Consider the following 12,682-nt stretch of genomic DNA (forward strand, 5'->3'; position numbering starts at 1 on the left):
GTATTGCCTACATAAGTGTCTGTGAAGAGTTTTCAGATTTCCTGGGGATGTGAAAGGCATTTAGAAGAATTTTCTTCTTGTCACAAACCGTTTTGGGCCAATGTTGTAGGAAAGATGTACAAACTAGAAAAGGAGTAGCATAGATTCATTAGGATATTACAAGAGATAGAGTAATGTTTTAGTTCATTTCCATCCATGATAAGTTGTGAAATTGAATTCCACGAAAAGGTGACCTGTGGGCTGCTATTAAAAGAAAAAGTGACCACGAAAAACAACCCACCTGTTTCACTCATCCTTTAAGGAAGGGAACTGGCCTAAACGTAACTCCAGCCCCATACTGACTCCTGCCTGTTGTTTGATGTGGCCTTGCAGGCAGTTAAGCCAAGAATGCTGAGGCAGGACGTCTAGAAGTCTTCAAAATTATGATTGGTTAAATAGTAGTTTGCTTCCATTTGAGACGATAATCAGAGTACCCAAATTTAACATCATCGTAAAAGAATATGAGGAGATAATTTATGCAGTGGGTATTTAGAATGTGGAGTCCTCTGCCATAAACTGTTGTTCAAGCACTTTCATAGGGGAATTAAAGAGTTTGAAAAAAAATGAATATTAAAGGATTTGAAGTAAATCATGGTTTAAAGGATTATGAAGAAAAAAGCAGTGCAGAAAAGATGGGCCAAATTGGTTTCATTTCTGCTGTGATGTTCTGAGTTTCTTGATTGTTAATCTGAGCTTTGCTGGATATTTTTATATGGAAGTTTGTGGTCCTAAGTGTTTAAAAGGCACCCCATCATTCACTCCGTTGCAAACTAGAAGGGTTATGTCATTTATTTTGAGCATAATTCTGCTTAATTACAGGGTTGAAGTGAAGACCAAAAAAATGTATAAATTTAAGAAACTTGCTTTTGCTTTTACTTGGGTGGCTTCTTAACTCTTATCTTTTTTAAAAAACTGTTTCATTATTTTGTTTCCGTTTTTAACGAGTCTCCAACATTTGGCTATTTTTTTTTTTTGATGAACCCCTCCGTTATGCTCTGGCTCTAATTCCATTTCTTGTTCTGCCCTCTCTTTTTCCTATCAAATCGAGTCTCTCAGCGCTCTCCGTGCACATTGGAAGGTGAATTCTCAATCCAGTAAATTTAGTCTGGATTGCATTTGGCCTGAAAGACCAGTTGATAACCTGTAGTGAGAAATTCTCAACTCCGAGATCCCCCAGAGGCTAAGGATGCATTCACATTTCTTCAGTGGAACTCAGTTTGCCAAGACCTAACCTGAAGTTGGGGGGGGGTCCTTTTATATCATGAAGTAACACAACAACAGCATGCATTTATTTAGTGCCTTTAACATTGCAAAATATGTCAAGAAACTTGTGTGTAAACAGACAAACGTTGGCAACAAGCCAAAGTATGTGCAGCTAGATGGGGTGACGTTCAGTCAGAGGTAGGTTTTAAAGAAAAGTCTTAAAAGAGATGAGACAAGTAGAGACGGTGAGGTTTTTGCAAAGGAATTAGAGCTTTGGAGCCAGAAAGGCTGAACACATTGATTTTGGCAAAGGGAATTGGTGATGCACGAGAAACTGGAATTGAGTGTTGCAAAATTGGAGAATATTCAGAGTAGATGAGGCTGAGATTAAGAGGAGATTTGAACATGAGGTTGAAATTGTCTTAGGTCCCACAGTTCCTCCAAAGTAGGATGGCACGGTAGCGCAGTGGTTAGCACTGTTGCTTCACAGCTCCAGGGTCCCAGGTTCGATTCCTGGCTTCGGTCACTGTCTTTGTGGAGTCTGCAAGTTCTCCCTGTGTCTGCGTGGGTTTCCTCCCACAAGTCCTGTTAGGTAATTTGGACATTCTGAATTCTCCCCCTGTGTACCTCAACATGTGCTTGAATGTGGCGTCTAGGGGATTTTCACAGTAATTTCAATGCAGTGTTAATGTAAGCCTACTTGTGACAATAAAGATTATTATTCTGTATGTCAGAGAACACTGGGATGATGGATGTGTGATCCTTGGTGTACGTTATGATGCAAGCAGCAGAGTGTTAAGGTTGGGAGAGGTGATAAAAGCATGGATGGCTGTTTGAACCACAGATGAATGGAGACTAGGGCAGTGAAGGGGAATGTTGCAGAAATAAAAGTAATCAGCCTTTGTGGCAGAGAGGATACGGGGTCAGATAGGATACCAAGGTTGTGAGCAGCTAGTTTTAATCTCAGACAGTGTCTAGGGAACAAGACAAAAATCAGTGGTAAGAGCTTGATGTTTGTGGCTGGGACCTAAAGAGAATGAATGCCATTGATCTTTCCAATATCTAACTGGAGGATATTGCAGTTTATGGGATGTTGGGCATTTTAGAACATGGTAGGAGCAGCAAACCATTTGGCAAGACTCAAACATTGAGTTAAGGAAAAGATGGCCGGACAGCATGGTGGCACAGTGGTTAGCACTGCTGCCTCACGGCGCCGAGGTCCCAGGTTCGATCCCGGCTCTGGGTCACTGTCTGTCAGGAGTTTGCACATTCTCCCCGTGTTTGCATGGGTTTTGCCCCCACAACCCAAAGATATGCAGGTTAGGTGGATCAGCCACGCTACATTGCCCCTTAATTGGAAAAAATGAATTGGGTACTCTAAATTTATTTAAAAAAAGAAAGGTGGGCATGGATTTGAGAGGTGATAACTCATTGTTTGAAGAGGAAAGGGAGGTTGGAGATGTGCCACTAGTTTGCCAGGAAATCGGAGTCAATTGTGCTTTTTGTGAAGAGGGGTTTTGAAAGTGAAGGGAACAGTACCTGAGGAGAGGCAACCATTTATGCCAGATGGTAAGAAACGCAGGAAGCAAAGTTTAATGTGAATGAGGTCCGGAGCATGAGGTGTTACTCATAGATAATTTGGGTTTGAGAATCGCATGAGTGAACATGTGAGAGTGACTAGAGAAAAATGTCCTTTGAGTTAGAGCAGGAGGAACTTTTCAAAATAACTACAGGATTATCCCAGTTGCCATGAAGCATGCTGATGTTGTGAAACCCCAGTGAGAATAAACAGCCCGTCATTGTGTACTATTTAAAGAAAAGGCAAATACATGCAAAATGCGATGAATTACTAAAATATATCCATAATACCTGAACTTTAAGACTTCCCTGTTTCCCCAAACAACATCCAAATTAAATAGCCAGCTTACAGTTACCGCACAATAAAGGGATAATACTCGTTTGGGGAAAGGTCTTTTCCTGGTCCAGTGAAGTTTTTTAAAACTGCCGTTACAAAGGTTTTCTGCATTGACTTGATTCTAAGATATTTAGAGGCTTGTTTCATGTAAACCTGACCTCTAGGCTGCTAGCTGGGAAACTTGGGCTTGGTTGCTGGAAATTGGCTTGTCTGCTTTCTGAGACTACTAGATGTTAACTGCCTCTGATTGTTGGGCCAATTAAACCCGTGTTCCTCTTTGATTATGCTTTCTGTGTATTCGGCTATTTGCCCCTATCAACTTCCTTTACTATACATTGACATATGTATATCTCATGGATGTTCCCAATTGTCTATAAGCTGTTTCTCCAAGTTGTTCACGCTTAATTAAATGGCGTTCTAATCTTGATACATATGAATGGGGCCTTTTGAATACTATCTACTGCTGTCTCTAGGCAGATTTCTACTGTTGCTGGACATCTTGTATCCTGTTATATTATGTTAAATTTGTTTACTGCTGTTCCTAGGCAGATTCATGACACAGTTCACCAATCTTATCAAATGTTTTCCAAAATTTAAAATTCTTCATGCAGGACTGACTGAAAGTCTAACTGTCAAACATTCAGGTGATATTCTTCGGCTCACTTTCTTATAGTTTATGATGCTATGTGCATCAGTTGTGCTGCATCAAAGGTATGTTATAAAGTTGTAAACTGTAAGTAATTATCTTTCGCAATTTAATGGACATCTTGTATTATGTTATACATTTTTGGAGCAAGAATAGCCTGTGGTTTGGCATGATAGTTGTATACTTGCTATTTCTGTTGTGGGGTATTGTTGGAAGTGGAGAATGGGAGCCTATATTGGTGAACAGTGTGTTGTGCATCTAACCTCACCTATAGGACTTGAGTGATCCCTGCCGAGGCCATGGGAAGTGACCAGGATTGGTGTTTTAGTGTTAGATTTGTGACTGGGAATTGTGATGACCAATTCTGCTAGAGTGGATGTAAACTATATAATGTGAATAAGTAATTTGAAATTCTTGAAATAGGGGGCAGCACGGTGGCACAGTGGTTAGCACTGCAGTCTCACGGCGCCGAGGTCCCAGGTTCGATCCCGGCTCTGGGTCACTGTCCCTGAGGAGTTTGCACATTCTCCCGTGTTTGCGTGAGTTTCACCCCCACAACACACAAGATGTGCAAGGTAGGTGGATTGGCCACACTAAATTGCCCCTTAATTGGAAGAAATGAATTGGGTACTCTAAAGTTTTTTTTTTTACAGTTCTTGAAATAGAAACACTCATTGTAGATGCCTTCAGCACTCCCTTTTCAGGTGCTTTCCATAGTGTGAACTTTGTTCTCTGACACAATAGTAAATAATAATAATCGCTTATTGTCACAAGTAGTCTTCAATGAAGTTACTGTGAAAAGCCCCTAGTCGCCACATTCTGGCACCTGTTCAGGGAGGCTGGAACGGGAATTGAACCCGTGCTGCTGGTCTTGTTCTGCATTACAAGCCAGCTGTCTTAGCCCACTATGCTAAACCAGCCCCTGTCTCCCAAGTGTGCTCAATATAGACTTAAATAATTGGGACCTAAAAGAGCAGTTCTATGATCCCCGTGCCTGCTCCCCCCCCCCTCACTCCTGTCTTTGCTGTATCAAATCGACATCTGTGCACTTGCAGATAAATAGAGCTGAATGGCTGTAGTAGGACAGGAAATTTCCAACTTCTTGTAGTGGAAACTGCTGTGTGCTCTACAAACATTAAAACACCTCAAGATCTCACATAAATGTTATAAATCTTAAATGGAAAATCACTGTTTTGAAATGTACCAGAGAAATTGGAGGAAATTTAAAAACATTTTTCTTCGTGTCTGACGTCTCCGTTGTTTGTTGTCTGAGCAAAGATTAAGCAGTCTATACACCAACAGCTGGCCCAGAATTTGCAGTAGTCAGTCAATGTGTGGCACTTGCTGTTAGATTTGTCCTTTCCTGTGTGATCTCTGATATTTTGCAGTCCAAGTTTCTGGAGTGTTGAGATGGAAATGGAGCACCTAAGTAAAGCGAACAGAGCAACCAACTGTTATCCAATTAAAGGACAATGCAAGGACTGAGAAGGGATTGTATAAGTGATTGATTTTTATATATCAAATAAGGTATAGAAAATGAAATAGAGCAAAATGATGGATTGAGATAAAGACAGAATACATTGAAACATTCTTAATGGGACTCTGCCACTGAAATTCTTTTGTAAAGTTGACTAGAAGTAGTTAACAGTTGTACTGACAAAGGATATCTAGACTTGAAATGGCTTCACTTTGTGGCAAATTTAGTTCCCATCTACCATGCAAATGCGGAAACTTTATGCTGCTCAAAACATTTAAATGTAATCCTAGCAAATAGCATCTAATTTACAATGTTCTATTCCTTATTGGAGAATCTGTACTTCCCATCCTAATTTAGATGGATAAGTTTTGGGAAGAAACAGCAAGAAATGGAAACTGGAAAGAATGTGACCATAAACAAAAAGTAGTTGCCACTGTTCAACGTGTCGAAATGGAAACCAACTGTGTTGTGTTTATCTTTCTATTTGATGCTTAAAATATGCAATTGTTCAATAAAGCGGGGGGGGGGAGGGAGGAAAGATATTTCTGGAAAATCTTTTTTAAACTATTGCTCGAAGTGTTAAAATTCTTAAGTTTATTAAAGCAGTCATTTAAGGGTGCTTTCTTAGAACTTGCCTGCTCGGATTCTGTCTTGATTTTTGAAATATTTTCTCATTTGATATATGGATGCTTTTTGTAACTGCAGAGTATAAAAATCTTTTTAAAAATGTGTCCCCGTTTGTGGATTAGAATGCTTTTCGTTCTTGGAATGTGGGTTTGAAACCAGCCAAGACAAACAAGATGAAATTCTAACATCTGTGAGGCTCCTACATAAAATACATTTTAAAAGCTTTATTCCATTTCCTGATGGCTATGAGACCGTGACACAAATTAGAACTAAATTATCAATTGCACTGGATCCAATGCAAAGGTGGCTGCTGTTGAAAATGCCAGATTGATGAAATTTCTGCCTGGGGCTCAAATGTAGCATTGAGATATATTGTTCTGGAGATGTAGGAGACACTTTTATGGCAAATCAACCTTCCAATTTCTATGGAAAAGTACTTTTTGTTGACTCTGGATGCCAAAGGCTAAGCGAGCCACTGCATCAGTTGGAACCTGCCACTCCATTTCCCCGTCAACCCCTGTCAAATAGAAAATGATTTGATTGTGGGGAAACGGCTATGGCACACGTGCCTTGTGTGGTCTCAATATCGCATCATCTTGGTCACTTGCTGGAGAAGCAATTATTTACTGTTACAATCAGTATTTGCATGCACTGTTACTGCTATAACCTGGGTGTTGGGGATAGTGCATGACCACTTTATAACCTGAACACTGTTCATAATTTTTCTTACTGTACCTGTGGGATAAAAACAATATTTGGATGAGAAGCTGATTGGCTTTGTGACTTCCACCCACTAATATTACCAGATGTAAATCATAAGGTCAGTTATCTTAATATTTCAGTAAAATCTCAAGCAAATTTCTGATTTGTAATTCATTCGTATACCTAGCATACAAATGACATCCCTAAACTTTCTTCTGTGAGCAGACCAGGCTATTAAATGTCAACATGAGATGACATGTCTCCTTTGAATAATATCAATTGATATGATTTTGAACAGTGAAGTATCTGTAATATTTATCTGAAATCTCAAATGCTAGGGCTAACACCTCTGGCATGTTTGTTCCAATTATCATTTTGTTCTACCCCGAAAGGTTTCTGCACTCATTCCAGTACGGTACTTTAACCATGGGACAGAAAAATGAGAGGTGCTCCCCTACACTAGGTATGTGTCTTTTGATGCCCGCTTGCATAAGAAAGGGGTCTCCTGAGGGTGGGATCCCGTTCAGAAGTGTGCAAGTGTTTTTTAAGCAGTTAAAATGTAACATTTTCAGCTTTTCCATTGGGTTGGTTCAGGAGCTGTATTACTAGTAAACTAATATTTTGCAGTGTGTTGGATGTTCTTTGAAAAGGAACATTTTTGTGTAATAAATAATCAAATGCCTGTGCATCTATTTTGTGTACTTTGGCATGAATGTTTATGTTGCTATTTAATTTATAAGGCAGAGCCCAAAACTGAAGCGGATAATAAATTTAGTTTTTAAATGTCTGAAAACAAAATCTGTTAACGTTGTCTGTGATGAGACTTGTGTAGCAGTAGAGAATCTGAGATTATGATGTTTTCAGCTTGTTATTTATGGTGGGAAAGAACGCAAATTTAGAAATTTTCATCATTTTATGGGTGTGCATGAGCGTGCTTAAGTGGCTTGGAACTAAATACAAGTTGTGTGCCAATTTAGCAACAATTGCACCTTCTGTTTCAAATCAGGAATGTATGTGAATTTATTTTTACTCTTCAAGATGTTCACGTATGTAATCTGGTCCTCTTTGTTTCTCTGATTACTCTTCAAATGTATTTGCCATTCCTCTGCAGGCTCAGAAATGTTCTGTGCATTGAACATGGCCAATTCCATATACTGGGAAATGCTTCTTTTTAATTCAGAAAAAAGTAGTAAAAGAGCCAAGATCCACAGTGCCATCAAAGTTGGAAGTATGTAAATTGGGATGAAGTATGTCAAAGCTGAGTTTTAGAAGCATGGACTTTGTTGGAGAAGGGGAATCCAATAAGGTAACTAGGTTCCCAATTTTAAGGTTCTCCGAAGGACATGTGAACCTTCATTTCAACAGAATGAAATTCAAGGAGGGTGGTTAGTATTTTTTAATGGTGAGAATAGTTGGTTGGACTTGGTACAGGGAAATCTCCAGAATTTATTTTTCACTCTTGTGTATTAAAGGAAATGAGTGAGAAATTGCAAATATGTTGGTCATAATTTACAAATCTGCTCTCGATTCGGGAATTGTACAATTATTTTGGAAGCTAGCTAATGTCGGTCCATTATTTAAGAAAGGAGAAACCAGAAGAGCACAGTCCTCTGCGTTTAACATCAATTGTTGGGAGGTTACTGACACCTATAATTGGGGATAGAGTGCCTTGACAAATATAAGCTGTTGGAGAGGGACAGTATGGATTTGTGAAGGACAGGATATTTTTGACTAATCAATATTAAACTTTTGAACTCCTGAACTGGAAGAATGGGATTTTATGTACGTTGTCTAAATTGACGTCCAGAAAGCGTAATGGAAATCTGAAACTCTTGCCAAAAGGCTGTGGGGTGCTAGGTAAATTCAAATTTTCAATACTGACATAAGACCATAAGACATAGGAGCAGAATTAGGCCATTCAATCATGGCTGATATGTTTCACATCACCAATCTCCTGCCCCCCCCCCCCCCTCCCAAAATAAACCCTGACCCCTTTATTAACCAAGAACCTATCTATCTCTGTCTTAAAGACACTTGGTGACTTGGTTTCTGCAGCAATGAGTTTCACTGATTCACCACCCTTTCCCTGAAGGCTGTGCCCTCTGGTTTTAGTTTCTCCTACCAGTGGAAACATCCTCTCCGTGTTCACTTTGTCTAGCCCGCTCAGTATTCTGTAAGTTTCAATGAGATCCCCTCCCCCATATCCTTCTAAACTCCACACAGTACAGACCCAGAATCCTCAACCTCTCTTCATATGCCAAGTCCTTCATTCTGGGTATCATTGTTGTGAAACTCCTCTGGACCCTCTCCAACATCAATAGATTTGTGCTGAGTATAAGGATGTCGAGAATTATGAATCCGAAGTAAATGGAGTTGAGGTATAGATCAGTCATAATATTACACGATGGAAAAGAGTGGAGTTCTCAAATGGTTGACCCCTGTTCCTATGAATCTACTTGACAATCTGCCCAGAGAATGGCAAGTATTATTGGCACATTGTCATTCGAGGTCATAGAACATAGAACATTATGTTGCGCCGACCTGTGAAACCACTCTAAAGCCCATCTACACTATTCCCTTATCCATATGTCTATCCAATGACCATTTGAATGCCCTGAGTGTTGGCGAGTCCACTACTGTTGCAGGCAGGGCATTCACGCCCTTACTACTCTCTGAGTAAAGAACCTACCTCTGACACCTGTCCTATATCTATCTCCCCTCAATTTAAAGCTATGTCCCCTCGTGCCAGACATCACCATCCGAGGAAAAAGGCTCTCGCTGTCCACCCTATCCAATCCTCTGATCATCTTGTATGCCTCAATTAATTCACCTCTTAACCTTCTTCTCTCTAATGAAAACAGCCTCGAGTCCCTCAGCCTTTCCTCATAAGATCTTTCCTCCATACCAGGCAACATTCTGGTCAATCTCCTCTGCACCCTTTCCAATGCTTCCACATCCTTCCTATAATGTGGCGACCAGAATTGCACGCAATACTCCAAATGCGGCCGCACCAGAGTTTTGTACAGCTGCAACATGACCTCATGGCTCCGAAATTCAATCCCTCTACCAATAAATGCTAACACACCATACGCCTTCTTAACAACCCTCTCAACCTGGGTGGCAGCTTTCAGGGATCTATGTACATGGACACTGAGATCGCTCTGCTCATCCACACTGCCAAGAATCTTACCGTTAGCCCAGTACTCTGTCTTCCTGTTATTCCTTCCAAAATGAATCACCTCACACTTTTCTGCATTAAACTCCATTTGCCACCTCTCAGCCCAGCGCTGCCGCTTATCTATGTCCCTCTGTAACTTGTAACATCCTTCCGCACTGTCCACAACTCCACCGACTTTAGTGTCATCTGCAAATTTACTCATCCATCTTTCTGCGTACTCCTCCAGGTCATTTATAAAAATGACACACAGCAGTGGCCCCAAAACAGATCCTTGTGGTACACCACTAGTAACTGGACTCCAGTCTGAACATTTCCCATCAACCACCACCCTTTGTCTTCTTCCAGCTAGCCAATTTCTGATCCAAACTGCTAAATCACCCTGAATCCCATGCCTCCGTATTTTCTGCAGTAGCCTACCGTGGGGAACCTTATCAAACGCTTTACTGAAATCCATATACACCATCAACTGCTTTACCCTCATCCACCTGTTTGGTCACCTTCTCAAAGAACTCAATAAGGTTTGTGAGGCACGACCTACCCTTCACAAAACCGTGTTGACTATCTCTAATCAAACTAATCCTTTCCAAATGATTATACATCCTATCTCTTATAAACCTGTCCAAGATTTTGCCCACAACAGAAGTAATGCTCACTGGTCTATAGTTGCCGGGGTTGTCTCTACTCCCCTTCTTGAACAAGGGGACAACATTTGCTATCCTCCAGTCTTCTGGCACTATTCCTGTAGACAAAGATGACTTAAAGATCAAAGGCTCAGCAATCTCCTCTCTAGCTTCCCAGAGAATCCTAGGATAAATCCCATCTGGCCCAGGGGACTTAGCTATTTTCACACTTTCCAGAATTGCTAACACCTCCTCCTTGTGAATCTCAAGCCCTTCTAGTCTAGTAGCCTGAATCTCAGTATTCTCCTCGACAACATTGTCTTTTTCCTGTGTGAGTACTGACGAAAAATATTCATTTAGCACTTCACCTATCTCCTCGGACTCCAAGCACAACTTCCCACTATTGTCCTTGACTGGCCCTACTCTTACCCTAGTCATTCTTTTATTCCTGACACATCTATAGAAAGCTTTAGGGTTATCCTTGATCCTACCTGCCAAAGACTGCTCATGTCCTCTCTTGGCTCTTCTTAGCTCTCTCTTTAGGTCCTTCCTAGCTAACTTGTAACTTTCGAACGCCCTAACTGAACCTTCATGTCTCATCTTTACATAAGCCTCTTCCTTCCTCTTGACAAGTGTTTCGACTGCTTTAGTAAACCACGGCTCCTTTGCTCCTCCCTGCCTGACAGGGACATACTTATCAAGGACACGCAGTAGCTGTTCCTTGAACAAGCTCCACATTTCCATTGTGCCCATCCCCTGCAGTTTTCCTCTCCATCTAATGCATCCTACGTCTTGCCTCATCGCATCATAATTGCCTTTCCCCCAGATATAACTCTTGCCCTGTGGTATATACCTATCCCTTTCCATCACTAAAGTAAACTTAATCGAATTGTGGTCACTATCACCAAAGTGCTCACCTACCTCCAAATCTAACACCTGTCCTGGTTCATTACCCAGTACCAAATCCAATATGGCCTCGCCTATCTACATACTGTGTCCGGAAACCCTCCTGCACACATTGGACAAAAACAGACCCATCTAAAGTACTCGAACTATTGCGTTTCCAGTCAATATTTGGAAAGTTAAAGTCCCCCATAAAAACTGCCCTGTTGCTTTCGGTCCTATCCAGAAGCATCTTTGCAATCCTTTCCTCTACATCTCTGGAACTTTTCGGAGGCCTATAGAAAACCCCTAACAGGGTGACCTCTCCTTTCCTGTTTCTAACCTCAGCCTATACTACCTCAGTAGATGAGTCCTCATCAAATGTCCTTTCTGCCACGGTAATACTGTCCTTGACTAACAATGCCACCCCTCCCCCTTTTTTACCACCTTCCCTGAATCACTGAAATATCTAAACCCCGGCACATGCAACAACCATTCCTGTCCCTGCTCTACCCATGTCTCTGAAATGGCCACAACATCGAAGTCCCAGGTACCAACCCATGCTGCAAGTTCACCCACCTTATTCCGGATGCTCCTGGCATTGAAGAAGACACACTTTAAACCACCGGTACACTCCTGCAACTTTGAAACCTTACTCATGACCTCACTACCCTCCCGAAGAGCATTAGCAAATTTCCCCCCCAGGATATTGGTACCCATCTGGTCCAGGTGTAGACCATCCCGTTTGTAGAGGTCCCACCGACCCCAGAATGAGCCCCAATTATCCAGAAATCTCAAACCCTCCCTCCTGCACCATCCTTGTAGCCACGTGTTCAACTCTTCTCTCTCCCTATTCCTCGTCTCGCTATCACATGGCACGGGTAACAACCCAGAGATAATAACTCTGTTTGTCCTAGATCTAAGTTTCCACCCTAGCTCCCTGAATTCCTGCCTTACATCCCTATCCCTTTTCCTACCTATGTCGTTGGTACCTATGTGGACCACGACTTAAGGATGCCAAAAACACGATCCGAGACATCACGCACCCTGGCACCTGGGAGACAATACATCAACCGCGAGTCTCTCTTGTTCCCACAGAATCTCCTATCCCCCTAACTATGGAGTCTCCAATGACTAATGCTCTACTCCTCTCCCCCCTTCCCTTCTGAGCAACAGGGACAGACTCTGTGCCAGAGACCTGCACCCCATGGCTTACCCCTGGTATGTCACCCGCCCCCCAACAGTATCCAAAGTGGTATACTTGTTACTAAGGGGAACGACCACAGGGGATCCCTGTACTGTGTGCTTCCTCCCAGCCCCTCTCACCGTCACCCATCTATCTTTTATTCTTCGGAGTAACTACATCCCTGAAGCTTCTATCTATGACCACCTC

At 41.6% G+C, this 12,682-nt stretch overlaps 1 protein-coding gene across 6 annotated transcripts in view; it reads left to right on the forward strand.

Annotated features, from left to right (window-relative positions):
- ptpn4a (protein tyrosine phosphatase non-receptor type 4a) overlaps positions 1-12,682 on the forward strand; it is a 428,661-nt gene that overhangs the window by 34,393 nt on the left and 381,586 nt on the right. For 4 of the 6 annotated variants that reach the window (XM_072470160.1, XM_072470166.1, XM_072470164.1 and 1 more), the window contains exon 2: positions 7,002-7,072. The exons of the other annotated variants lie outside the window; for them this stretch is intronic. In XM_072470160.1, coding sequence (XP_072326261.1) covers positions 7,036-7,072 — 37 coding nt within the window. In that variant the 5' untranslated portion in view covers positions 7,002-7,035. The remainder of the gene's footprint in view (positions 1-7,001; positions 7,073-12,682) is intronic. 6 annotated transcript variants of the gene reach the window in all.

This window comes from Scyliorhinus torazame, chromosome 2 (genome assembly GCF_047496885.1).
Source record: "Scyliorhinus torazame isolate Kashiwa2021f chromosome 2, sScyTor2.1, whole genome shotgun sequence".
Lineage (NCBI taxonomy): Eukaryota > Metazoa > Chordata > Chondrichthyes > Carcharhiniformes > Scyliorhinidae > Scyliorhinus > Scyliorhinus torazame.